The following is a 27,408-nucleotide window of genomic DNA, read 5'->3' as shown; positions in this document are numbered from 1 at the left end:
GAGCTATTTGTTGAGAAGAAGCAATAAAAGTTTTGTAACAAGGAAGAATATTTGCCTCATTTAATTACTTCTTAAACATGTAATGCAGAAACAGGAAAAGGTGGAGGTATAACTCTGAAAGCTGCCCCTTTAATAATTAGTAAATCCATTCTGTTTTCGGATGTTTCAGGATTAATGACAAGGGCTGCTAGATTTACAGCACTGCAGGTAAAAAACTTCTATTCCATAGTGAAGCATGGGCAGTGCTAATGTAAATTAATGTTCTGAGTCAATACAAAAATGTGAATTAAATTTGTGTGGCATTGGATAATCAAAGATGGTAGACCACATCAGTCCTTCAACCGAAGAATTATAGGAGTATTTTTGTTGGAGTGCTATCCAGTGGCATAGAGCTATGAGAGGAAATAAGAAAGAAAGCCTGAAGTACTGAACTGTCAGCAATGCCTACTTTTACCTATGGAATCCACTACACAGGGAACATACATCAATGAGTGATGAAGGACATACGCTTATACTGATTCAAAGCATAGATTTGAATGTCAGCATTACTTTTCAACTTTCATATGACACCCATCTCCTCCTATTACTTTGTCATACATAATTATATAAGACATGAAACAAAAGATAGAATGTGTGAACTTCTAAAGCACCTAAAGATGCTTTGGATGCAGTGTTACAATAATAGAGAAGCTAGATACTACAGTATTTCAGCAAAAAAAAAATTGTGAATGCAATTATAATGACTATAAATCAGAAAAATAGAAGAAATACTACTAGGAATTTGCTTCTCAGAGGATATAATTTCTGCTTCTAAAAGTAGTAATAGTGGGGGCTTTCAAGGTTTTTCATAACCCTTGACTTTAGACTCAAAAATCTCAAGCTTTTTTTCAATTTATGGCCCCATTAAAAGAATGAAAGATTTATTCAAGACCACATATGAGTAGAAAAGATAAAAATTCTCTTAGACTCATAGCTCTACTGGTAATTTGGATGACATACTGGTGGTTGTAACCTTTTCTTTGTGTCTTGCTGATTTAACAAGTAGTCGTTAGAGAGATGTGAACCTTCATCTTCATACTATAAGCACCATTCTTCCAATTCTGCTGTCAGACTATTTTATGTAGAAGGTATAGGTTCCCTGATTATTACATCAATTAAATTATAATAAACTACAGAATTTAAAAAATGGTCTTTCTAAAAAGAAAAATAGAAATTATTTTAAAAAGAAGGCAGTATGCAAACTTTGGGGAAAAGGAGAGAATGGCGTTTGAGAAACAGCATCAAAGGAACAGAATCAAAGATTGGTGATATTCCTTTCTTCAATGACACAAGCTAGGAACCTTCTGAGGAGGAGAGGTTATGTGAATCTTGCATATATAACAATTACTGTTTGAACAAGACTTTTTTGTAAATAAAAATAGAAAAGACAAAAATATGTATCTTGGTCTTTACATAATTAAAAGTAATTTTTCACTGTGGAAGTGAGGTTAAACTACCAAGAAAGAATTTAATATACATACCACTGGGACATATTCAACATAAAAACCACTCTGCAACAAAATTTTTCTGGGCTTTGGAAAACCTCATTTTACTTTAGATTGCAAATAAAGTGAAGTATAGATGCAAACAATAACAATGAAAAGATGGCAGAAGTCTGTAGAGGAAGTACCATGTTCCTGAGAACAGAATCAGTTGCACATGATGGGTTGACCCTCATCACGTGTAGATATTTATGTGTAGATGTCTCCGTAACAGCTTTTTGTCTCAATTGCCCAGTTCAGCTCATGTATTTTAGATGTCTGCTTTGTGATGAGAGAAATTGCACTTTACAAGGATCCATTTTTGTCTATTATTGTTAAGGAAGTCTAGAGTAACCAGAAAGGAAGCTTCAGCAACTTTAAATTAATTTCATTTATAGTGTCAATGTTGCTTAAAGTATGTAAGATAAAGCACTCAGTACCTATTTATATATTTTTTCCCTGAAGCAGTATTGTTAAGTGAATTGTGTCATAAGAAGAAAAAAGAAAATTAATTTTCTATGGATTCTGATTTACTCCAAAAAGCATTGTTAAGAGTATTTTCTCAAGAGTTTGGATGTAACATACTATCATTATTTGATAGATGGAATATGTGCCATCAGGGATTTTCTGTACTGGAAGTGAAAACTAAGAAAAAAATGTATGTGACAGAACCATTGCCTCAGCTTTTATAGAAGACAGCACTATCTATTGCAGCACAGTGTTCAAAACCTTTCATTCATCAGCTTGCAATAGCTTAACAAAAATTCAGTTACATTTAAGGCTTCAGAAGAGAACCAATTGGGAAGGGGTTTTGGCATAAGATTGTCAGAATATTCCTTTCCTGCTCAGGTACCTGTTAACAATGTGGCTTTGCAGAGCCTATGATTCATACAGCAAATTAAAATCATTCTCAATGACTTCAGGTGTTAATCCTAAATGAAAGCATTGAAATTCATTGAAGCCTTACAATTGGAACCAACAGATTGAGCTTTTGGCTGAACTGTAAAACTGCCACAGTAAATTAGTAAGAGGTAAGATTTTTCTTGTCCTCAGTAATAGTAACATGGAGAGGTCTTGGCTCTCTCAGGGTTTCAATTCTAGCAGTTAGCCTTCTGCATACTCTGAGATTACTTGATAAGATATTATAAGGAGAATTTGAATAGAATTTTATATTGTATGGGATGCTAATCCATTTGGCAAAGACGAAATTCAGTAGCTGTGCATAGTTGCTTATAACAGACCATGATAAGACATGGAAAAATGTTGAACATTTTCCCCAAACTCTAAAGAAATATCTACAAGGCAAAATCTACAGGAAAAAAATAGGGGCTAAAGTAACAGGAATGTGTGGAGGTATCAAGTGGAAGAAAAGCCGAGCACTGAAGAGAAACCAGAGAGCTGTTCCTACTCACTAAAGCTCCTCCAACAGTATTAGTCTCAAGTTTCCTCCTATAAATTAGCTCTCCTACAAGTCTAATTTTGGATCTACAGCATGCCTCTCTTCAAGACTTTGTTTAGTTCTCTGTTAAATCTTGGCTGGTCTTTAATCATTTCTGGAAGGGAGGTCTTGCAAGTATCAGAGAATGACTTGAAACAGAATCTACTCTTAGATTCTTTTCTTCACAAGCATATATTAACAGAGGTATGTGCTAGTAGGAGTTGACAATAAAACTGTGTACTCTTCTTGCAGCATACTTAGAATACAGGCCTCTTGACATGACATCAGCCTCTCAACTTTGAGACTGAAAAATTGTGGGAAATTATTGTTTCAACCAAAAATATTAGATGGTGTTAAGTTTTCACAGCAGCTCTGTATTTGAATAACATTTTATTTAAAAGTAGAAAAATAGCTACATGAAGAAACAATGAATGTGGAATGTGGACATACTGCATATGAAAATGCAATATTTCATGGAAGCATTATTAAGAACTTCAGTGAAAAAAATATGACCATATTCCTATCCTTTCATAGGGCACACAATATTAGAAAGAAATAAAGGGCAAGCTGTTACACAGATTATTTGGAATGAAAGAGTGAATTTAGTCAAAGATAAAATTTTAAGTGGAGCTAGGACTTGGTGCAGTTGAAAAGCCTCTTAAATAATGGAAATGGCAAGACCAATTGCAACATAAGTTTGTAGTTGCATACAAAAGCATGCTTGTAAACCAAACAACAGAGAATCATTTAACAAGTGTGCACAGAAAAATAAACTGCTTGAAACAGAAGGCCAATACTAGCAACTTTCTCTAGTTGAACTGTATAGAGCAACCTGTCACATGTTCCTATTAAACTTTCATAATGCTTTCAATTAAAAAAAGTAAAATCATGAGGAGTAAGTAACAAGAGTTCCATCTGCTTTAAAAGGATGTGCAAAACATAGCTGATGATACTGCATTTTTAACAACGTACATACACAGGAAGTGTTCCACTTCAACAGTGAAATTCACATGAATCCTAGGTTTCCAATGCAAAATATACTTTACTTAAACATTTGATAGGAATTTGTTTCCAAATACTAAAAGAAACGTTCTCCATTTTCAATATGTTGGACCTACTTACGTAATATCAGCATTGGGATGGAGGCCAAACACCTCTGGGCTGTCCATGGCAGGAAGTAACTGGATGTATTCAAAGTACTGTTCCACAGTTTTGCATACTGGAATTTTATACCCAGTGTAAAAGCAGAAAGCGCTGTCAAACATACTTTCATTAAACCATACCTGTGAAAAATCCATGGGGTAAAAAGAAAGAAGAAAATTATTTTGCTACTTAGAGGGCTTTCTAATCTCACTTTTACTCGTGGAGGATTAGGGTTCTAGTTTCAGCTACTGCATCTAATTTTACTTGAATACAACTGTAAATCATTAAGAATTATGTCTACTAAGTTTGACTTCCAGCTGAGTCTTTTTAAGCTTCTGCTCCTCACCAAAGAGGAACCAAAGCAAGATCCTCACTGCCAGAAAATGATGTTTTGAAGTTTGTTTTACTTTGAAAACTGGTGAAGTGCATGTTCAGCAGAAAGAAGGCCTTCTGATTTCTGTATTGCAGCTGCCAATAAAAATGACAAGTAACTGTATTTCCAAGGTCTCCTACCCTTGCAAAGCAATTAAGAAGACGTTTATCATAGTCATCTGTGACTCGGCCTCCATACTGTACTTCTCCAATCATGTAGCGTACTGTGTTCCACGATATCCCCTGGATGCAAGTACATTAAATACTATAATTATTATACATAAGAAGAAGATTTTAATTTAAATATAATCTGAAGCTCATAATATTCTGAAATGTAAACTGAAAAATCATACAACAATAATACTTTATTTCTAATGTATTTACTGAGCTCAACTCTGTAATTTTACAGAAGAGTTGGGCTTGATTGTGCTATTATAAATATAGAATCACAAGATCATTTAGGTTGGAAAATACCTTTAAGATCATTGCATCCAGTCTTTGACCAAACACCAATTTAGACCATGGCACTAAGAGCCATGTCCAGTTGTTTCTTGAACACCTACAGGCAAAGTGACCCCACGGCCTTCCTGGGCTGTCCATTCCAATGCTTGACAACCCTTTCCACTAAGCAAATCCTCCTGATGCTCAACCTAAATCTCCCCTGGCATAGCTTGAGGCTGTGTCCTCTTGTCCTGGCACTGGTTGCTTGGGAAAAGAGGCTGATCCCCACCTGGCTACACATGCCTTTCAGGGAGGTGTAGAGAGTGACAAGAGCCTCCTTTTCTCCAGGCTAAACACTCCAGTCCCTCAGCCACTCCTCATATGCCTTGATCTCTAGAAGTAAAATCTCATAATATATTAAAAAAAATATATAGAATATATATAAAATATATTTCATTATTTCTTTTTTGACCTGAAATCACTCACAGCTGCTATTGCCTCTCCTTTTACCCACCCTCCCCATGCCACCCCTTCTCCCTATTTCTCATTTTTCTCTCTTGGCTGAGCGCTGCTTCATAAGGAATGGCTATTCCCTGCTAAGCAGTAGAAGACCAAACGGTAGCCGTAGAGAAGTTTGATTGGCTCTATCAAACTCGGTAAGTATTTTAGTTCCCTTTCCAAAACAGATAACATACAGACTCGTTAATTTTGGATATAGCTGTGAAAAAGAAAAACAAATTTTAATGTTCTTAACAAAAATGCATTTTTGCATGCATGAGAGCACATAAAATACTTCAGCTTGATTTTCTTGCAAAGAACCTCAACCTTTGATCATTAGAAGTGGCACTAAATGAATAGCAATGAGTAAATTATGATAAACATGAGGAAAAAACAATTGCTGCTGACATTCAAAGCATTAAAATGTACTATATAAAGATTTTAGCATTCACCTTCCTGATGTCAATTTTTTTTAGGTGATTCTGTATAAACTGAACACTGGCTGTAAAGTCTGCAGAGTTAAATTCATAGGGAATGTTCCAACCCAAAGGTCCGAACTTGCGTCGCTCCTTAGGAATAAAATCAAAACCAAATATATTTATGAAACAACTTATCATTTTCTTTCCTTAATAAATTTCAATAATAACAATACCAGTGGAGTAAAGAATTGAACTGGAGAAGAAAGGTAGCCTAGGAAATAGCTGTATGCCTCATACATATCAATAAGACAGCTAAGTTATACCACAGGGGATAAATATTTATAGAAAAAGCAACAAAATAATTTATTAATAACTTTAATAATCAATTTATAAGTCACAGGTTTGCAATGCCTCACTTCTGTGTGGATAATGAGATTTTTATATTAAGTAATTAATTTAGCATGGTACAGTTTTCTTCTTCTTTTTACATATACTGTCAACTAATGATAGTTTCAAATTTTCAAGTTCCTATATTTATGCTCAGTTTTCCAAAAAGTTCTATATTGCCATTTCTGTCTTATTGTTTCACTATGTCTTTTTTAATGTACATTTTTTTCAAAATTCATAACTTTATTTTAAGGTTACTAACATTACATTATTCAAATATATTACCACATGCCTATTTGGAAATAAAGTGATAACAGTTGTATTAACAGAAAAATAGTCAACTATGAAAGTAAAAGAATAAATATTCTGTAGCCCAAACACTTTCAACATCTAGCATTATTAGATTTCTGAAAATTATGTTAAAGCCACCTCAGTTAAATTGCTCAATGATTTTTTTCCAGAATGTAGAACAAATTAATCCACGAAGTTAAGAAGTAAATTTATGAATAGTGCTGACATTTATCAAATTAATAAATTACATCTTAAAATTATCTAAGTGATAACATATTTATCAGATTTTATATTACCAGGGCACTAATCACTGACAGTCTTTGACACCTGAAATTATATTTAGGCACCCTAGCTACAATATTTAAAAATAACTAGAATGAAAAAAAAAAAAAACCACCTTTTATTATTCAAAATCAAATATTGTTTATAAGCACATGAGACAGCATTGACCAATAATATCATGCATAAAAGTGTAATGATTCCCTGCAAAGTTTTTGAATCACTTCTTAAGCTATATTTATCATAATGATCTTGTCACCAAAGGATATTAAGAATTGGTCACTTTAAAGGCAGGACAATGTATATATTGCTTGTTGGTTGGCAATTCATAAATAAAATTTCTTAACAGCTGTAATAATTTTTAAAAATGATGGGTTGAATAAGCATAGATCTTCTAGTTCCACAAAAACATTATAATCCTGAGGCAGTACACAGAACAACTTTTTCACTGTTTAAAAAGAGTAGAAGAAGGAAAATAATGCAGAATTCTTTATCTTAACAGTGACCATCAAAAAATTGTCCTCCTCTCACCTGCTGCCTACACCAAAAACACAAGATGCTCAGTAGAACCTAAGGCTTAAACAGTGTTTTGTAACTATTTTGAGATCCTTGGTGAAAAGGAGGTACATTCAGACAGCTCAGATTATTAGTATTTATTGTGATCTCAAAACTTATTTATCTTTAAAGTATAATGTATATCATTGTTCTCATACTGGAATTAATGTAGAAAACACATTGACATTTTATTTAATTTTAGCCATCTAGAAAATAGCTACTCTATGTTAGGCATCAGGATTGTCTTTAAAATCAATGGAGAGAAAGAGTGATATATCTCTAGAAAAATATTCACTGTTAGAGAAAGACAGCTGTGACAGAAAAGCTGTTTTTCTGTTTCAGCATGCTTATCTATTTCTATTGACTGCAGAGAGAAATTTTCCCCATATACCCAGTGACTAACTTTCAATCAGTTGAAGTTAGATGACAAAAAACAAATTCTAAATGCCCATCATATGAGACTTGCTTAAAAGCTATTTAAAAAGAAAGAGCTAATAATGAACCTTGAAATACAGATTACAGAAATTAAAGCTTTAGTCCTGCAGCATGATGCTACAACAAATATCAGAATGTGTTTTTTCAGGAACCTTTATTAGAGTGACTCCATAATTATAACACTATTTGCAAACCTTTTAAGGAATACCTGAACAGTAGAATGCAGGAAAGCTACAGTGTAAAGCAAAGGTTTCCACATAGGCAGATTGCTAACGTTTAACAGATCCTGACTAATTCCAGAAAATGTTCTTTTCAGTCCAGCACGTATACCTTGTGGAGGTTCATTTGTGAACTTTATAGCAATCTGTCACAAGAAAAATATAAAGGAATTGGATTTGTTTACTGAAACAAAAATAGGAACATAGGGAAATGTCACAACTACTAGTTATAAATAAAATGTCAATAACTGAAGCTTTGTAGAAATAAAGTTGATATGTACTTGAACTGCATAAAAGGAGTACACAGAATCATGGAATAGTTTGAGTTGGAAAGGACCTTTTAAAGGCCATCTAGTCCAACCCCCCTGCAATGATTAGTGACATCTTCAAACACATCAGGTTGCTCAGAATCAAGTTCAACTTTACCTTGAATATTTCCAGGGATGGACTATCCAACACCTTTCTGGGTGCCACCTGTTCCAGTGCCTCACCACTCTCATTGTAAAAAATTTATTTCTTATACTGAATCTAAATAAAACCTTCTTCAGTTTAAAACCAGAATCCCTTGGCTTGTTGCAACACACCATACTAAAATGTCTGTCCTCATCTTTCCTATGGGCCCCTCAAGTACTGCAAGGCTGCAATAAGATCTTCCCAAACCCTTTTCTTCTGCAGTCATAATAGATTAGGCCATGAAGGACTTTGAACATAGATCTTTAATTTCTGTTGGTTAAAACCATCACTGACACTTGGTCATGGACCTAAAATTTTTCATCAATGACATAAAAGCAGTCACTATGCTTTTCAGAAAGCTTTTATATCCCTTATTCAATGATGGAAGAGAAGCATCCTATATAAATTACAAGAATAGCGTAGTATTTCTGTTCCCAGAATTTCACAGTAAATACAAAGAAATTTCACTCCTCCTCCACAAAGGATCAGATCACACAAAGATCAGCTCTTTATGTTCACAGTGGCTACTCTGGACTCTGTGGCTGTCTACAGCAGCAAATTAGATTCACCAGAGAATATTCCTGAGCACTGTGGTCAGTAGATATTGAATCCACATTTGTGGTATTAAATTGCCACAGTCCCTTAGAATTCAGCCTCTTAGTTTCATGCAAACGGCCTAACGGGAAGAGTGGCTACACCATTTTAGTTTTCAAACCATACCTGGAAATTATTTGGAAAAGTCCCAGTAAGCACAGGTTTTCACACCAGAGAATATTGTAACTACTAACTCTTATGGGCTATTGCATTCCAGTGCTGGATAATGCTCATGGAACAAAGTTCAGACACAGACTGGGCCTACGAGAATCCCTGTAGCTCAAGACAATTACAAATGCTGGAGGAACCCAAATAAAAATAAAGGGTTTTTTCCCCCTCCAACTATAGATACTTGTCTGTCTAGCTTGGATAACATGGCAGCTTGCACAGGAAGGACACTAAAGGCCAGGCAGCCCATGGATACACTGTGTTGAGTTCCTGTTACTGTTGGACTGAATTGGAACACTTGAAAATCAACGTTTCCACATTTCAAAGGCTATCCTGTTCAGTTTTTGATGAAAATTCTATATTGAAAAGAGCAAAGCAAATTGTTCTCTTTTCTTCGGAGAAGGGGCTTTGGTTTGTCAGTTATTCTTGTTCTGGAATTTCTGAACATGTTAACATTTTAACAGGTAACGTGACACTATATAGTGGGAAATCACATGTGAAATATTTGAGATAAACACACTACAGATTCATCTAGCAACCCTCTGAGTTCTCCTTTCTCACTTTTAGCAAACTGTGTGTCTATACACCTCACTATTCATAAACCCCTTGGAGATGCAGGATGATTTCATGTTCTGTTGAGAGAACACAGGAGTCCATACACCTAGATTTCCACACACAGGCCATGGTGATGGACAAGGTTGTCTCTACAGTCTTTCAAGACAGGACCTTCCTTCCCTCCTTCACATCCTGGATATCGGGTGAGGCATCTATTTTTATTTAGAGAGAATGAGAACGACTAAGGAGACTTCCACTGCTTTTTAGAGGAAAGGGAACATAGGAATGTCAACATACAGCTATTACAGTAGATATTAAGTAGCATTATGACCCAATGTGAGAGTGCTGGGAACCATCATCAGTGACTTAAGTGTACTTTGTAAGAGTTTAGGCAATTTTCCTGGTTCTGACAAAAAGCGTATCCTTGAAATCTACAGAACAGCCATTTACAGTTCATCCAAAGAAATTTGGTAGATGATGTTCTCTAAGATGTGTTATCCATGTGTGTTCTGTTGCATTTATACTTTGTTTATTTATTATAGGGGAATCCGTAATCTTTCTCTGGAAGAACATTTGTGGGCATTAATCTGTCCACAAGGCATCTGGTGGGGCAAAAAGGAATACAAGTAAAGCCAAATAGTTTTTATTGAAGTGTTTCTGTGTACAGAATAAGTGTGGACTCGCACATACATAATGCATCATTAAGAACTTCCAGGTACTGGTAAGTAACCTTCCTTTTTGTTGTGATATTTACATTGTAGCAAAAGTCCATTTTTTTCTTGGGTTTTAGGGTTTTTCCCTCCATTTTTTTCACTGCCATTTACATGATTAATTTGAATAATTTTCATTTAGTACCTGAATTAAATATTTGAACAAACCTGTAGCAGTGTAATTGGGAATTTAGGATGTTGTTCAGTAGTTATCCAAACTCGAAACGTATCATTCTGGATCTCAGCAGTAAGAAGTGTCTCCAGTAGTTCATCCATGAAATCCAGCCCAAGGTGACAATTCTGAAGTAACACCCAGCCTCCCTAAAGAAGGATATCAACGATTACCATGTAATAATTAGAACAAGTTATTCATAATGCTAAAGCCAACTGTCTATATAAGAATCAGATTTGGTTTTCCATGTAATTTTTTTTTAAAACTTCTGTTCTGTTCCCGAATATATATTCTCTTTTGATATTATTAGGATATTGGCACAGATAAAGCAAATAGGATAAGTTAGTGCAGAACTTATTTCCACATTCTCTTTATCACAATGAAAAACATAACCAGACTCAATATTGTAAGTAAAGAATCAGTGCTATCTAGTGGCAAAAAGAGACAAAACACCAGTGATAAGCAATCCTGTCCTCAGATCCAAAAGAATGTGAGTGGAAAAGTAACAGCTGAAATTTAAGGAATACATATTTTTTTTAAATTGATTTGTTAATAACATAAACTAAAGTAAGGGTAAAGAGGTGGTAATAAGACTCTAAAAGTTTCTAACTCCAATTAGTTTATCTGCAATAAAGACATTTGCATGAAATTCAACCTCCACTTATTTTGATCTTATTCATCTCTCAAATTGCATGAAAGCTCTAGTTGGATTATTGTCTCTATAAACTTCTGTTTATGAATTTAAATCCAATCAGCATTTTTAGCATCACTTTAGAAGCCTGATATTAAAATGGAATATTATTTAATCAGTTCTAAACAGTGATGGACAGTGGATTTCATTACAGCTTGTAATTTCATTTCAGCAGTTTTGTTTTAGCTCATTTAAAAAACATCAGTAACTGTTGGTGAAAAAATAGAATTGACATATTTATTGTGAATTGATAGATATTAAAAAAAGAAGATTAAATGAAGGTGGGTTTTTTTCTTTCTTTTATGGGGATCAACTTTTTTGAAGGAGATATTTAATCAATTTGGTACATTTCCAAATTAATCAAACTTAGTTTTTGAAAATTATCTTCCTGTAACAGAGCACAACAGTTTTAATCGTATTATATACTCTTGGCCAGAGGTACAAAAAACCAAATAGGTATTTGTCTTAATATTCACTAATTCTGTTTAGTAGTTTCAAATCTGATGTTTACATTTTCCTCCCTTCAGCACTAAGGCATGCAGTTCAGAAATTGTTACTGGTAGCTCTACTGGAGTGCTGTTTTGAGTGTCCTTGTGCTTCAAATTAAGGGCAAAAGAAAGGAAGGGATGCTCCAGTTTTCACCATTGCATTGAACTGGGAGTTGACAGCGACCACTCTAGACACACAAACGAAGAAATACCAGATGTATGTGTGCACTTATAATATAAATTGTAATTTGCTATAAAAAGATTTCTTTTTTCTCTTTTTCCAAATTGGTGTACATCTATATGCCAATACTCATGTTCTGCTCTCTATTACTGGAGATATTCTATCCCTCCAAAGTAGAGGTATATGACTCATGCCCCATATTTTGAGTTTGCAGGTAACTATGGCTATATGTCTTCGTTTGAAAGACTATACACAACTCCTTGAAGTGTCCAGCTGACCAGAAGGTACCACCTTTGCACTATAACTTTTATATTGTATTTGAGTTTCAATTACTATCTCTCGGTAGCTGCTACTCTAGGTTTTTCATGGTTTTACTGTTGGGGAATATCATCTGCCATAACAAAATGCACTACAACATTTAAACAAAAATTCTTATATATTGTTTAGAATTTCTTAGACATGCTTGGGACTCAAAGCCAAAGGATTGACAATTAAAGAAACAAAGAGACACCAAATGCTGGTGAGTAAGTGGTCCTGTCACTAGCAGAGTTGTAAGGAAAATGTGAAACAGTATTAGAAGCAAGCACATCCTTCTGTATCTACAACTTTAAGCTATGTGTGTACTCACAGTTTTACTTAGTAGAAGCTATGCAATATCCAAGTATCTCTTATATGGGAGGGGAAATATGAAAAAAATTTCCAATAAAGAGGTGGGATCTGCAGGACAGGACCAAGCCTCAGTGTCCTTTTACCCTTTGTTAATAGTGTAGTGATAAGTACGGATTGTGCTGCTTTTGGGAAGCTGCTCAGTAGCACTGCTGCCAGAGGTATTGGCTCGGACACCACTGCCACATATATATGCCACAGAGAAATGTTTTTAAACTCAGACATTCAAAAAGACATGGTCACCCTGAGATATGCTTGATAGTAAAATGAAAATGCAAAATATTATAGACTGCATGCTAAAGGGGTGTAAAAGAACACCAAAACAGACAATCAACTTATGTTGCAATGTTTTTTCCCACCTGTTCCATTGACACCTCCATGAGTTTGCGTGCATGAACTTCTTGTCCTTGGCCCATTGAGATGGTCCTACATTCTATAACATATTTGAAAATATAAGATTAATGTACTTACATTATTGAGAAAAAGTAAGAATTTCAATTCAATCCAAAAACCAGTTATATAAATACAGCACAATTAAATAAATTTAATGCAAAAATAGATACATATGAAAGCAGAAGCCCTTCACCATCATATTATGCTAATACGTATAAATTTTCTAAACACTGACATTTTGTATAAAAACATTTAAATACACATGCACAATACTTAGAGAAGTTAAAAACTGTGACTAACGTTGACTGTGAATGTGAATTTGTGCCAAATTTTAACAACGCCAGAGCATTTGAAATATGAACAGAGATTTTTCTCAAAGTGTACATAAACACAATGCAAAGATGTAAACCTGCATTTATGAACATACTAACGTAATTAACATCAAGAATATATGGGATCTACTCGCAACTCAGTCTGTGTTCACACTTCTTCAAAACTTCTATATAATGTAGAACTAAAGTCCAGAATACACAAATGTAGATCTTGTAGCTATTTTTTTTTGTTACAAAGTAACATTCTAAGCAGATTACTGATTTTTAAGTTACCTGTAGTTAAGAGTTAAAACAAGAAAATATTATTGTCACCATAACAGAATTTTAAAAGAAGAATTAATTGCTTTACAAGACAGGGATTTTAAAAGTTACCATCACCGGGAAGGATGATAATTTATTAAAAAAGACTTGAATTACTGTCCAACTTCACACAGAATGGTTCTTAGCATACTGCCTTCTATTTAAAGCATTATTTTACCTCTAAGATGATGTTTCAGGAACAAACAGTAGTGGAAGAGAATTTAAAAATTACTTTTCAGCAAAAAAAATCTCTGAAATTGCTTACACTGCCCCACTGTGCCTTAACATATCCACTGTGCCTTAACATATGACAATGAATAATTACTTCCATACCCAAATTAAGCTTCCGAGACAAGGAATTAATCTGATCAGTTGGGTCCGATCCCATAGACAAGAAACAGATGAGAGGAGTTCGCATGTCACTTTCTTCCCAGGTTTTTCTTAAATTCAAAATAACTGGCTCTGTATATTTCTCATGCAAGGAACTTGCAATATATTTCCTGGCTTGGGACAGTGTTCGGTCTGGACACCAAGACCTAGAAAATAAAATACATACAAAGATATAAATTCACTGCCTCTTCCTCCAAGGTCAGACTCAAATTAGAAATTCTATTTTTATCAAATAGAGGGATTTTTAAAAATCATAATATATATGTATACATACACACACATTCATATATTTGTTTTTAGGTTTGCCTATACAGATATAATAACAGGCAGAGCTGATGGTCTTCCCTCTACTTATGATACTTTCCAGTTGCTTACAATTTTGCCTTAACTGTTTGCATTGGAATTTTCTGTTCTAGGCACCTTCATTAGGTTGGGATATTCTTCATTTTAAACATAACCTTTGTGTTTGAGAACACAAAGAGGGAAATGTTACAATTGTTTTTGCCCTTTAGCAAAACTCTGCAGATGATTCATTTGGTCTGTTAGTCTTTTAGGGTACAAACTCAATTCTTTTGCACTGGATTGCATTTGTGTTAGTGATGAGTGTTTTTCCCATGGAAAAACAAACAAACAACTACTTTTGGATAAAATATATTACCTCACAATCTTCAGGTTTTGAAGATTTAAATGCTTAGGTCTTAGATGGACCCCTCCCTCTTAGGGTGTACAGCATTAAACAATACGGTATTTACTTCAGATTCTAGCCTTTTTTACTACACATGCTGAATACTCCAAAGACAAATCACGGTCTAGTAAATAAAATTGCTGGGGTATTTCATAGTATCTTTGATTTATTTGTTACAGCACTTGGAAAGTATAAAATGAATGGAGGAAGAGATGATCTCATGCATAAGGCAGCTGAATGTTTCTTTGGGGAAATCCATTTTATCCCAAGATCTTAGAGGTCTTATATGATGCAAAAAATGTAATTTATAGCACACTTTTCACATGGGATTTTGAATACTTATTTTGGATTTTCACCATCTCTCTTTTTTTTTTATATTTTATACTTTAATACTTGTTTAAAGGTATTTAAAATAGTTAATTTTAAAAGAAATTCTTCAAAAATTGAAAACTATCTGGAATTTTCTACTTTTTCATGGGCTTCTCAAAGAAGGCTGCAATATGGTTCCCAGTTTTCATTTCTCATGACATAAAAGCAAAGTTATAAAAAGTATTTTCGATAAATACCTTTAGATGGCAGAGGATAGCCCTGAAGTAATTGAATAAAAGCATATTTCATGTGAATGAATTGCTATTTAATGTCACCCAGAGATAACTAAAATTACACTATTATGATAATAGCATACTGATAGGTTGAGATGTGTTGCAACTGTGTAATTTCCCAAAATTTGTGAAGATGCTCACCTGATGAGTAAAAGCTTGCGAAAGGTGTCAAGTGAATCACTGTATCCATTAGGGATAATTTCTTCCTCAGGGGCATCTTTATCAAACCAGCTTTTCCATGCCTTGTCACTTTGAGCTATCTAAATGTATTATATTAACACACAAAGAAATATATTTCAGTTGCAGTAAAATCCCTTTGCAAATGTAGCTTTTAATGAGAGGCCATTATTATATTAGGACATATTACAAGTAACATTGCCTATAGCATTTAAGACATATGCCATAAGAATTGCTATTAAAATATTACAAATAAGATTAATTCAATTGCGGCAAACAATGTTAAGATGCATCCTCTCTAGCAAGTCAGTTATCTATGCATTCCCCTCCCAAACACATGCATCTACTTTTAAAAAATCAGTAATTAGCCGAAAGATTCTATACTACAAGAGGAACACATTGTGATTTATTAATTTATTCATTCTGGTCATAAAATATGAAGAGGACCAGAAAAATCTGTCCCAGTACAGTTTAGCCAGCCAATGATTCACAAATTAAAAGTAGCAGATTCTAGTAAGCCTTTGGCTTGAAAAAGAATAAACCTGACCACAAATATGACCACAATTTTAGGCACTTCTTAGCACCCCTGACCTAATAGGACAAGGAATACCAGTGGGCAGAACATGGTGAAAATGCAACTGAGCCTTCAGTGCAGTGACTGAGTAGGGTCAGCTACTGCAGTATTCTCAGATCACTGGGAAAAGAACAAGGAATGCACTAATAAAGGTTTAAAACAGAAGATGCCTATGTCAAATTAGGCATCTGGGACTTATTTTTTTAACAGGAGAAAAACGAATTGAAACTAGCATGCAAAAAAAAAAGCACAGGAAATCTCTTGAGAGCTGGGCATACCATTCCCAGTCCTTTTTTTGTCACTTTAAATAATTTTATGTTTCATCTAAATGAATAATGATACATTGTATTTTATATGATGAATCAAATAGAACAGCACTTCTAATGGATAAAAATAAGTATTAAAAAGATGTTTTCACAATATTTTTAATTTATATCCTAGTTGGCATCCTCCCATATTCCATTTCTATCTATGACTGAAATAATTTTAATTGCCACTTTTTAACTTTGCAACTACATGGCAAAAGTAAGACAGTGCTAAAAAATTAATTTTAAAAGGAGAGTTTTTGTGGTAACATGGTCACCTAAGTATTTTGGAGTCTAAAATTTTGTTTGCACACATTCTAGAAAAGCCCTGGTGAAAGGACTTTTATAGAAATAGGGTTCTGGTGCCCTAACAGCCCTGAGTGAACAACCTAACTAAAGCTCCTCCAACTTTCTCCTAACTTAATATTCTATTTTGATACTTCAAGAAACCAGAAACTGGGAGAATTGCACTGGTATGTATCCAGCTCTTGCCTTGATACAGGGTTTAGAAACAGCCAGGACCACTTGCAGGTAGCCATTTAGCTAAAATGTCTGTCTGCTACCCTCCTGGGCAATATGTGCCATCACAAAATGGACTTGGCAAGCCAATGCTGTAACAGCAAGGAGAACTTACTGTCCTGGGTATCAGTCTGATTAACAAGGAGCACTTAGATACAAGAATGTCTTAGGGAGTGGTTTAACTACACTAAAAAAAAAATTTTAAAATTGCCAAATTGAAGATGTCACAAGCTTATGTGCATATAAGTTCATGCATGTCTACGTAACACGTGGCATTTGTAGCCAGCTCACTATATCTGAACGTTAACTTTGGAATGGAAATGAGTATTTAAAACCAAGCAGCAAACCATTCACTTGTAAAAATACACCAGAATTAAGACAGACAACATTGCAACTTAAAACCTGACACTCAGATTAATTTTCCTGACACTCAGATTAATTTTATGTGCCTTTTTGATACCTCTAGGTTTTTATCCTATCTCTGTTTTATTGACTTCCTTTTATCATTGCCCCTGTTCCTTCTCTCCTTTTTCTACTTCAATTACTATAATACCAAATACCATTAAGAAGATAAATAAACACACCATCATTCATGCTACCTAATTGTCTCTATGATGTTATTCTGTATTTTTGTGGAAACACAATTATGATGACAAAACTGGTTATTAGCATTAAAAAGATAATTAGAAAATATCACCTGGTCCAAAATTTCTTCAAATTGTGGAAGTTTGTTCAACTCCACTAGATTTAGCCATACCATGTCAAGAATCCAGCGGCATGGTTTAGGTGGGCAAGCCTGTAGATCCAAAGCTGCACCTCCTGTGGATAAAAACACAGGATGAAATGTACTTTCTGATGAAATACATCATATTCCGGGGTCAAGATATAATTGATATTTCTTTTTAAATTATGTATTTTGGCCTAAATAATTTTCTCTGGGATACTAACTGTACTCTTGTGTACTTTGCATTTATTTCATACCAAAGGATAACTTAGCCTTATTAATGGCCTTCTCACAGGTGTTGGAAGGCTACTATTGGGTGTCCTCTAAGGCTTCCCTTTGCCAAGCTGAACAAGCCCAGTTCCCACAGAAATGTTGATAGAAACCATGTAGACAAAGAAATAAGGCTTCAAAATGGCATAAAAGTTTAAAAAGTTGCATTAGTTCTACACATAACACAATTTTAAAAACTTACCTCTAATGAGAGTTTGGAACTCTCTGTTTTCCACATGTCCTCTCTCAATATCAATTTTTAAAGCCAGGAGGAGGGTAAAGAGGAATTTGTGGTTTTCATACAGGCCTCTAACAGAATACGAGTGAATTTCAAAAGTAAGATATTCAATAATATTTGAGATTCTTTTCTGAGCCACAGGAGACTTCTTAGACCTAAATCATGAAAACAAAGCACAAAGAAACCACATTAATGAGATCAAATACATTGGAAAGGCAAATATCTGAATAGTAGGAAAAATCTGTGTCTTCCTACCTAGCTATAGATTGATCAAATAGCTTCAAGAACTGAGCCAGTGAAGTTTGATACATATTATTGACCATGCTCATTGCTGTAAGAAGGAAATAAAGAATGCTTCCACGTGTAGCAACAGGTCGATATTCCTCCTGAGCAGTGTTAATCTTCACTTCAGTATCTGCTGCCACAGACAACTTGACAGCAATTTCAGCAGCTGTTTGCTTAGTTATTTGCAGGACACCAATTAAAGATTCATCATCCACTAGCGAACCTGAAAAGTAAAATACTGGATATTTAGGATATTTTGTAAAAATATTTTCACTTCATATGTATATATAAAACAAAAGGCCAAATTACAGGAAATATTTATTAAAAAAATGAAATTATTTACTGAATTACAGAAAGCTTTTAAAATAGAAACCAGATGGGATATGTAATACTAAAAATTATTTTTACATCCAATAAATTTTAGCAAATTCATTTAGAATATGTTAAATGCATTTATACCAACAGCTTGGCAACACATACTAGAGAAGTTACGTATCTTTCCACACAACCTACATAGTCAAAAAATTATTTAAATTATTTTGAAGTCTATTCATTGTCACTCTCAAAGTAAAAAAGACTTATGGTCCTAAGGGAAATGGTCATTCAACAATATACATGAATCTCCAGCAGTTACTCATGGATTTTCTGTTACCAGATTCTTTTTCCACCAGAAATAATAAGTGATCGTGTTCAGGCTCATACTGTACTGCAGAAGAGTTTCAAGACAATTTTAAGCCAGGCCATTCCAATTTACATTTTCAATGGATTAAAGATTTGCCCATGGTCAGATACCTTATCTCATCTGAGGGGCAGAAAGCTGTCAAAAGTATGGATGTATTTCAAAAAACTTGTTAGGTGTTAAACTTAAGTGTCCTGATTTGCATATAGTGGCATGCTATAGCAAATCCCTCACAGTTCTCATACCCCTGCCATTGCACAATCCCTTATTGTATCTTAGATGGATAAACCAAAACCTGTAAGGAAAGGACCTCATGTGAATCAGTTTTATCTGCCTAATCTGATTAATATTTTGATACAGAACCTTTGGTTGCACTTAGTTTGTAAAGAAGATTGTCTTCCAGTTCCTTCATCTTTCTCTTATTAGAAGTTACATCTTCCATGAGTTTAATTCGTTCTGCCTCTAGCTCCTGTTATTGAAAAAAAAGAAAATGGCATAACATTTTATGGGTTGCAACTATGAGGGATACTTAAAATTCAGTTTCTGATTTTTCAAGTGAATGAACTGTGATTGAAGATACAGGTGAAGAGTTGGATCCAGCCATGAAATGTGCATTTTACTTTTCTTAGTATCTAAAACGTGTTTTTAATAACAAATATTTTTTTAAGCAGTGTTTATTCAGTATCTTATGATGTATCTTATCAATGTCAAATCCAGGTGATTAATTATTTGTGTTGTACTGACAGTCATATATATATTAAGAACCTCCCAATGTTTTTTTGATATTTGGAAATGTCTATACTGAATCTGAATATAATTTTAGAAAATAGCTAATATCTTTTTTTTCCATTTGAACATTTCTTTTTTTCTACATACCAAAACCAATTAAATGGAAGAAAATTAAATATCGTTATGATTTATGTTTACTGTTAACTTACCTGTTTTTCAGTGAGTATTACTCTTCTCAGTAACTGATTCTCAAGTCCTTTCATTGTAACAGTAAAATCAATAATTGATGTTTTTGCATTAATTTCAGGTGTGAAAGAAGGATTAGGTAGCTTTGTAGTAATGTACAGTCTAAATGAATTCATAACATCTACTTCTTTATCACCAACTTTCACCTGTGGATTAGGTTAAAATAGTATTAAACAGAGAAAAATGAGCATTATTAAACTCAGTAATATTGAGCAGAAAAAAAAATTACTATTTCAAGTGCCAAAAAGAGGAAATTTATTTCACAATTTACATTTGTCATGAAAATAAAAGTTAATGACCAAATGCATAAGTTACAGTATGTTATAAAAGTAGCATTTCCCTCCAGCTAAATATAGGGATCACTTCCACTGCAGATTATGATTAACAGCTTCAGAACCATTTGGTTTCTAATCACACCTCAAATGAACAGCTAGTAGAAACTGCTGACCATTGTAGAAATCATCATTCTCTTATGTCCAAGGTAAAAGGAATTATGTGATCCAACAATGGAACAGAAAATACTGGACATAAATTTTATCTTTATTAAGCCTAAGCAGGTTCCAAAGAATCTTTCCAAAGGAAGTAAAATTTTATTCAGAGTATTCAAAATAAATTTTTATAGAATTAAGATATTCTGAAACAGCAGACTAACTCAAAACGTGCACAAGGAAATCTGATCACTCTATATTGTAGTATCAATTATGGAACTGTTGGTGTTGGAAGGGACCTTAAAGATCATCTGCCATGGGATAGTGTGGGGCAAATAAGGCTCCAACATATGAGTCTCCAAGGCGGCTTCAAATACCTGGCTTATGAAGGAGAAGGACCAAACCACTTCCTTAAGCATATTTGCACTGCTTGAAAAGCAGTAGAAAGAATTTTAAGCATTTAATCAGATAAATGTAATTGGTTCCAGTTGGAATCTTTAGTAATAACCCTGGCAGTTAAACTCATAGTTTAGACTTGCCAACTTACTACAAGCTGAGGCTCTGTCGGTTATATTTTATTAGTTCAGTTTGATTCTTTACATGTCTCTACTGAATACAAAGTTTACCTGATTCAGCAGGTGTTTGTAACAATGGTAAAATAACATATATCACAAGGCTAGCTACTTACTCAATTTCTTTTGTTTGATTACTAACCTTAAAAGCAGATCCAGATTTTATGAAATTTTTTTCTAATACATTATCAAGGACTGGATCCAACTCTTCCTCTATATCTTCAATCAGGAGTGATCGTCCCAGTGAAAGACTGTCTTCTAGGTTTTGCCGGAAATACTTGTCATTCAGAGTTGTTACCTCAAAAAGTAAATTATAAATTGGTGTAAGGACAAAGCATTTCCTCACAGTCTTACATGAAAACCCCAGACCTAACCTAACCTGGAAAATTTTTTCATTTTTTTTGTTAGTTGCATTTTAAAGCAGGTGCTATAAATGTTGACCATGCAGCAATTTATGCAGAAATACTTCTGTATGTACAGTGAAAAGTACCATCAAAAGGTGACTTAAAAGGTTGGCTGTAACTGAATCCTCAGAACTTCATTATGAGAGTAATAATGTACTAAATGAAACTGGTACAGTTTATTGCATATGAAAGATGTTGCATTTATTTTAGAAATCAGAGACACCTAGCCTTTAATTTTCTGTTCTATGTCATAGAAGGACTAGATTATCTAATTTTAGCTTTGAAGTGCTGAGAAATTCCTTCTGAAAATCTGAACTCAGTCTAAAAAATTAATCACTGCTACAATATTATGAATTCAAATTGTTATTTCGTGAAATGAGATTCATACTATCTGAAATCAGTAAAAAGCATGCATAAACTAGTAAGGTATATAATTAACTAATTCTAAACTTTCCAAAATTTATTGATATCCAGAGCACATGAGTTTTCTCAACATTCAGGCTAAGGGCTTTAAAATGCAGTTTCCTTTTGTCATGCCACATCATTTGGGGAAAAATAATTTGTGATACAAATAGTGACAAATGAACATCTTTGTATTATATTTCATGAGCAGGCATTTTAACATACTGGCTTAACCTGTAAAAGAGGTATGAAGACTGCAGTAATGTTAGGATAGGCAAATTTTTCATGGGTTTAGCTTCAGCTGGATTTCCTCAACTTCCTTTTGTAGTGACAACCTCATTATGAATAGCCTCTCAGGTCCTAAATTATGGGCTGCAACACTTGAAGCGCTTTACCTACATTTTCATTGCTGTAACTTATCCTGTCTTTATCTGTAATGTTACTAACAGTCACCCAATTTACTCTCATTTAAGAATCTCATATTATACTCTTTTGCTTTACTTATCACCTTTTTGTCCTCTTTTGTGTTGTGACCATACTCACCCATCTTGAACAAAATACTTTTGTACTGTTTGCTAGAGTTCATACAAGTTGTCTAGTCTTTTCCAAGCCCTTGCGTGGGATTTACAGCTGTTCTCAAGTTCCCTGCTGATGCATCTACATAATTGTCAGTCTCCATAGATGTTAAACTTATCTCAGTTCACACTGACTCCAATGCAACCTCCCTCTAAAGCAATAATGTTTGAAGGAGCATAATAGAGTACACCCTTCCTTTAAGACACTATTTACCTGTAATTCATTATCCTGTTCTTTATTTATAACCCAAGCTTTTCCTTGAGTTTGTGGGTCTACTAAAAGTGGATATCTCGATGCCTTAGTGACAATGATACCATTCTGAATTGAGAGTTGATCTCCAGGCAATCCTTGAAGATTCCACTCACTAATCTAAAGAAAAAAAAATTAAAAAAAAAAAAAAAAAAAAAAAAAAAAAAAAAAAAAAAAAGAAAAAAGAGTAGTTTGAAATAAATTATCACTGGAAATTTTCTTCCATTAAAATTTTTCTAAGAAGTAACAGGGACATAAAGGGAATACATATCTAAAAATATTTCCAGAAATTTATTTTTATGGATGTTTTTAACTATATAGAATCACAAAAAGTATATTTTAAAGTGTAAGTATGTCAAAAGACAGCTTGATAGACAAATTAAGCATTGGGATCAATTAAGCAAAAACCAGTCTAAGAGAGCTTTTGGGAATTAATGTTTACTGAAGGAAACTTGAAGATTCTGGCATTTCCCACTCTTTGCCCATTTTTTATACATTCACATTGAATAAAAGGACTTTATGTATTCTATTCTAAATTACAGCCAAACCCGCTATTTCAGAAATGTCCTGGTTTGGGCTGAAAGAAAGTTCGATTTTCTCTTAGGAGATGGTACAGTGCTGTGTTTTTCTGATTTAGTGTGAGTATAATGTTGGCACACTGATGTTTTAGCTGTTGCTCAGTAGTGCTTACCTCAGGTCAAGCATTTTTCAGTGTCCTGTGCTCTGCCAGTGAGCAGGTACCCAAAAAGGTGGGAGGGAGCATGGCCAGGACAGCTGACCTGAACTGGCCAAAGGGATATTCCATACCACAGAGTGCCCCCACTGGGGGAGTTACTCAGAAGAGGGTTGATCATGGTTTAGAGATTGACTGGATATTGGTCAGCAGGGGGTGAGAAATTCTATTGTGCATCACTTGTTTCTCTTGGGTTTTGTTATTGTTACTATGTCAAGATTCAGTGGAAATTCCCATGAGCATTTGGAAACCACAGAACAACACAGCACAGCAATATTTGGAGTACTGGGGACTATAGTTCTTCTCTAAGCAGGCATAATGCTGGCTAACAGTCCTAGAATATGCTAATGGAAATTCAAATTAAACCCTCCAAGCACCAAGAACTTACTGTTGGTTGATCTACCAACATAGAAATAAGGTTCAAATCATCAGAAAAGGGGATTTTATGAGCTCTCAACTCTGTTTCCCATAAGTCTTTAATTAAAAGGTTCCTGAAGTCTTGATTAAAAGGTCCACAGTATGAAAGAAAGCCTGTGCAGAGCAATATATCTCCTACAAGTCTAGAAAGGAAGAAAAATCATCATTAAAAGATGGTGCACAAATTCAGTTTCTAATCTAGAATTTTTAACTTAGACAACCAGCTTTTGAAACATAAGAAGATGAAAAAAAAAATGTTTCCAAAACATTTTTGAGGCAAAACTTCAGAATAGTATTTTATTAAAACATTGTCTCCACCCCTACAAAACAATAAAGTCCTTATGACAATTATTCCTTTTTTTCCTAAATGAGTTAAGAAAATTGTTTATTTCTTAAAAATATGTCTCAAATACAATATTTATCAAGGATACAAACCTAGTTCTATTGAAACTCTCACCAGAAATGCCCAATTTCCCCATAGCAAATTTATTGTAACATAAGTGTTCTACAGAAGCTGAGCTTATCTGAAGGTTTCACTTCCCCAGCGACATCAGAACAAAGTGCAGTATTAGGGGGACGGCAGAAGCAGCTGTAATACAGGCACATAACAGCCCTAGTAATAATCTTTTTGGAAGCTCATTCCAAAATCAGAGGTATTGTTCTTAACTGAAACACTAGTACTCAGCACCCATGTATTCTTACTTGTGGGAGGAAAATTCAGATTTCAGGGTAGTTCATTTGATTGCATTGCTATATTAGGAGCTCCAGGAAGAAAATTAATTACCACAATTTAAGCAACTAAATTGTTTACCAACACTTCAGTTTTTACAAGCATTTACTTTTTTGGTTTTCTGTAATAGATTTGATACCTTTTAATCTGAGATTTAAATTCTTTGCTTTGCTGAGTCCACCTAACTTTCTCTCCACTCAGTCCATCTATAAGTGCAGAGGCTGCTTGCATCTTTCTTTTGCACATTTCTGCATCATTCTCTAAGTCCTAAAATTGAAAAAAATGTCTTACTTAATCATCAAACACAAAAATGTGGAGTTATTTTATATATTTTTCATCCTCTTGTATTTATTATAACTATTTTATTTATTTAAAACTCATCCTTGGAGACACTTAAGGGCATCTAATATGTTCCTATTCACAGAAAGAAGGGCACAGGAGATGATATAGGCTTAAATCTCTTACTTTTATACCTGAATCTCAGCCACAGTATTCAAGATAGCAGGTAGATGTGTTTTTGCAGCAAATCCTAATTACATGACAATACTGGACAAGCATTTTTGATAAGACTAAAATACTTTTATCTCACCATTTTCTCCTTCATTGCTGCATCAAACTTTGCCTGCACTTTATCCAGTTCAGCTTGTTTTTCATCTAATTCTGCCTGAGCCTTATCTTTTTCTGCATTAGCTATTTTAAGGCGACCTTCTTGTTTTGCCAGGTTAGCCTGCAAAGGAGAAAAAAAATTAAAAGTACAATCATACATATGATTTTAATATAATTCAATGAACTATTCAAGCCTACTTAGCTGGTAATCACAAGACAATAATACATCAAAATAACTTTTATATAAATATCAAAAACAATACAGTACCTAAAGTTCTATTATATATTGCCAACTTTATTCCTTTAAAAAAGAAATTACATTTCAAGAAGCTGGTTAAGGAAGTAAGGTTTCTTCTGATTTGGACCCATTGCTCAGACTAGAAGAACAATCACTAATATTCTTGCTTGACTATATATTTTGACTGTATATATATATGTATGTATATATACATATGTTTATGACTGTATATATATGTAATTTCCTCTTTTACTATTTTATTAGCGACCAGCAATCACAACAGGGGATTGGTCCTTTATCATCTAACAATACTGCTTTTACCCACTAGAAAATGGTCCTAAACCAGTGACTCTTCCTGTTGCTCCTAAAATTATATTTATGGTGAACAAAGGAAATGAATTGATTTTTTTTAATAATTCATCTGTATTACTGTTGCTTTTGTAAATAACACTTCTACCGGTGACAAAACTGTGAAAAAATTTTTTGATCGCCATGTGCTCATCCCTTTTACTATTTTTTTTTTTGTATGCTACTTTTAAGGATTAAATACTTTGCTTAGAACAAAAAAAGTCACTACCTTTGAGTTTAATAAACCTGAAAAAGGACACTCACACTAAAGTAAAAATTTACTCTTAAAAACATTTTTCTTATTTTGCTTCCTACTATTGCAACATAACTCCTTTATTGATGTAAGCTCTGAACTTCTTTAGAAAGCTAGTATTTAGGCAAGATATCAGTCCTCCACTGACTGATATCTAAGTTACCAGGGGAAAACAAAAAACCTAAAATAGCTGCAAACCTCTGTTTGCAGGACCTTTTAGAGAAGGAATGAAGTTCCTGGCACTACATTTTAAAAACATTTTAAAAACAATTATAAAGTAATTATAACGTAATAAAAAGACTGAAAACACTTTTCCCTACACACAGTAAACCAGATCACATAAATTTACTCTAGGCTAATTTTTTGTTCTGTGTTCTCTCTAGAATCAAGAAGAAAATAGGTTCTTTTCTGTTCCTACCATCTTTAGCCACTGAGGTCACAGGCTACTATGTCTGAATAAAGTTTTTTATACTTTTTTTTTTTTTTTTTGTAAGATCCTATTAAATTAAACTACATTCAATTACATGGTAAGCAAACACAAAGCAAGAGAGGACGTATTACCTTAAGAGGCAAGACTTCTCTGTTAACACCATAAAATACCACCATGGCTTGTGTCCAAGAGAGGAGTCCTGCCACGTTGCCACACACCTTTTTACCATGTTGCAGTGTATAGTCTTCCATTTCAAAGTAAGGCTGGACTAATTCTACTGTCTCATCATTGATTGTATCCCTAGCAAAGTTCCTTAGGTTGTTCAAGAATGGGCCACTCATAAGCTTAAAAGACAACACACAAGTTATTTACACATTTTGCATTCAAACTCTTGTTCATAGGTGAAGCTGTTAAAAAGCATTCCTAAAATTCTTCTGTAAACAGAGGTAATTCATATTGCTAATATTATAAGTGTGCTATTCAGTTGTAATTCCTCCCACACACCTTCTGTTATTTTGAAGTTTTAACCAATTACATTCCAGTAACTAGATTTGAAAGTTACTGATGTACTTTTCATCTTCTATATTCTTGTGTTGCACTTTAGAGGCATTTAAGAAGCATCATTTAATAAAAAAAATATTGATCAAAAGAAAGGCTCAGAGATATATTTGTAACTTAACTAAATAAATAAAAAAAAAAAAAAAAAAAAAAAAGCTTAGGCAGTTGTGAAATATGATCTAAATTCTGAAAAGTGAAATCATTGGTTTAACTTTTTCTAACGAATGTTTAGCATGCTAAAGGCAATTCATGGAAAAACTGATTATCTCATTTTATTATATCAGTGAGAAAAAAAAGGTTTTGATGATTGTTTTAACTATAAAAGCCTAAATAGAAAGCAAG

The 27,408-nt window shown here is 33.8% G+C and overlaps 1 protein-coding gene across 1 annotated transcript in view; it reads right to left on the bottom strand.

The window, feature by feature from the left end:
* DNAH8 (dynein axonemal heavy chain 8) overlaps positions 1–27,408 on the bottom strand; it is a 118,876-nt gene that overhangs the window by 5,770 nt on the left and 85,698 nt on the right. Inside the window, exons 70-88 of the mRNA XM_053938593.1 lie at positions 26,640–26,852; positions 25,223–25,360; positions 24,773–24,900; positions 23,875–24,046; positions 22,718–22,873; positions 21,265–21,420; positions 20,086–20,268; positions 19,511–19,616; positions 18,439–18,691; positions 18,148–18,338; positions 17,649–17,770; positions 15,518–15,636; positions 14,033–14,235; positions 13,034–13,107; positions 10,645–10,797; positions 7,987–8,142; positions 5,865–5,981; positions 4,615–4,716; positions 4,081–4,241 (exon numbers count right to left, since the gene is read on the bottom strand). Coding sequence (XP_053794568.1) covers positions 4,081–4,241; positions 4,615–4,716; positions 5,865–5,981; positions 7,987–8,142; positions 10,645–10,797; positions 13,034–13,107; positions 14,033–14,235; positions 15,518–15,636; positions 17,649–17,770; positions 18,148–18,338; positions 18,439–18,691; positions 19,511–19,616; positions 20,086–20,268; positions 21,265–21,420; positions 22,718–22,873; positions 23,875–24,046; positions 24,773–24,900; positions 25,223–25,360; positions 26,640–26,852 — 2,903 coding nt within the window. The remainder of the gene's footprint in view (positions 1–4,080; positions 4,242–4,614; positions 4,717–5,864; positions 5,982–7,986; positions 8,143–10,644; positions 10,798–13,033; positions 13,108–14,032; positions 14,236–15,517; positions 15,637–17,648; positions 17,771–18,147; positions 18,339–18,438; positions 18,692–19,510; positions 19,617–20,085; positions 20,269–21,264; positions 21,421–22,717; positions 22,874–23,874; positions 24,047–24,772; positions 24,901–25,222; positions 25,361–26,639; positions 26,853–27,408) is intronic.

This window comes from Vidua chalybeata, chromosome 3 (assembly GCF_026979565.1).
Source record: "Vidua chalybeata isolate OUT-0048 chromosome 3, bVidCha1 merged haplotype, whole genome shotgun sequence".
Lineage (NCBI taxonomy): Eukaryota > Metazoa > Chordata > Aves > Passeriformes > Viduidae > Vidua > Vidua chalybeata.
Note: the sequence above shows the minus strand (reverse complement) of the source record. Positions and strands in the feature narration are given on the sequence as shown.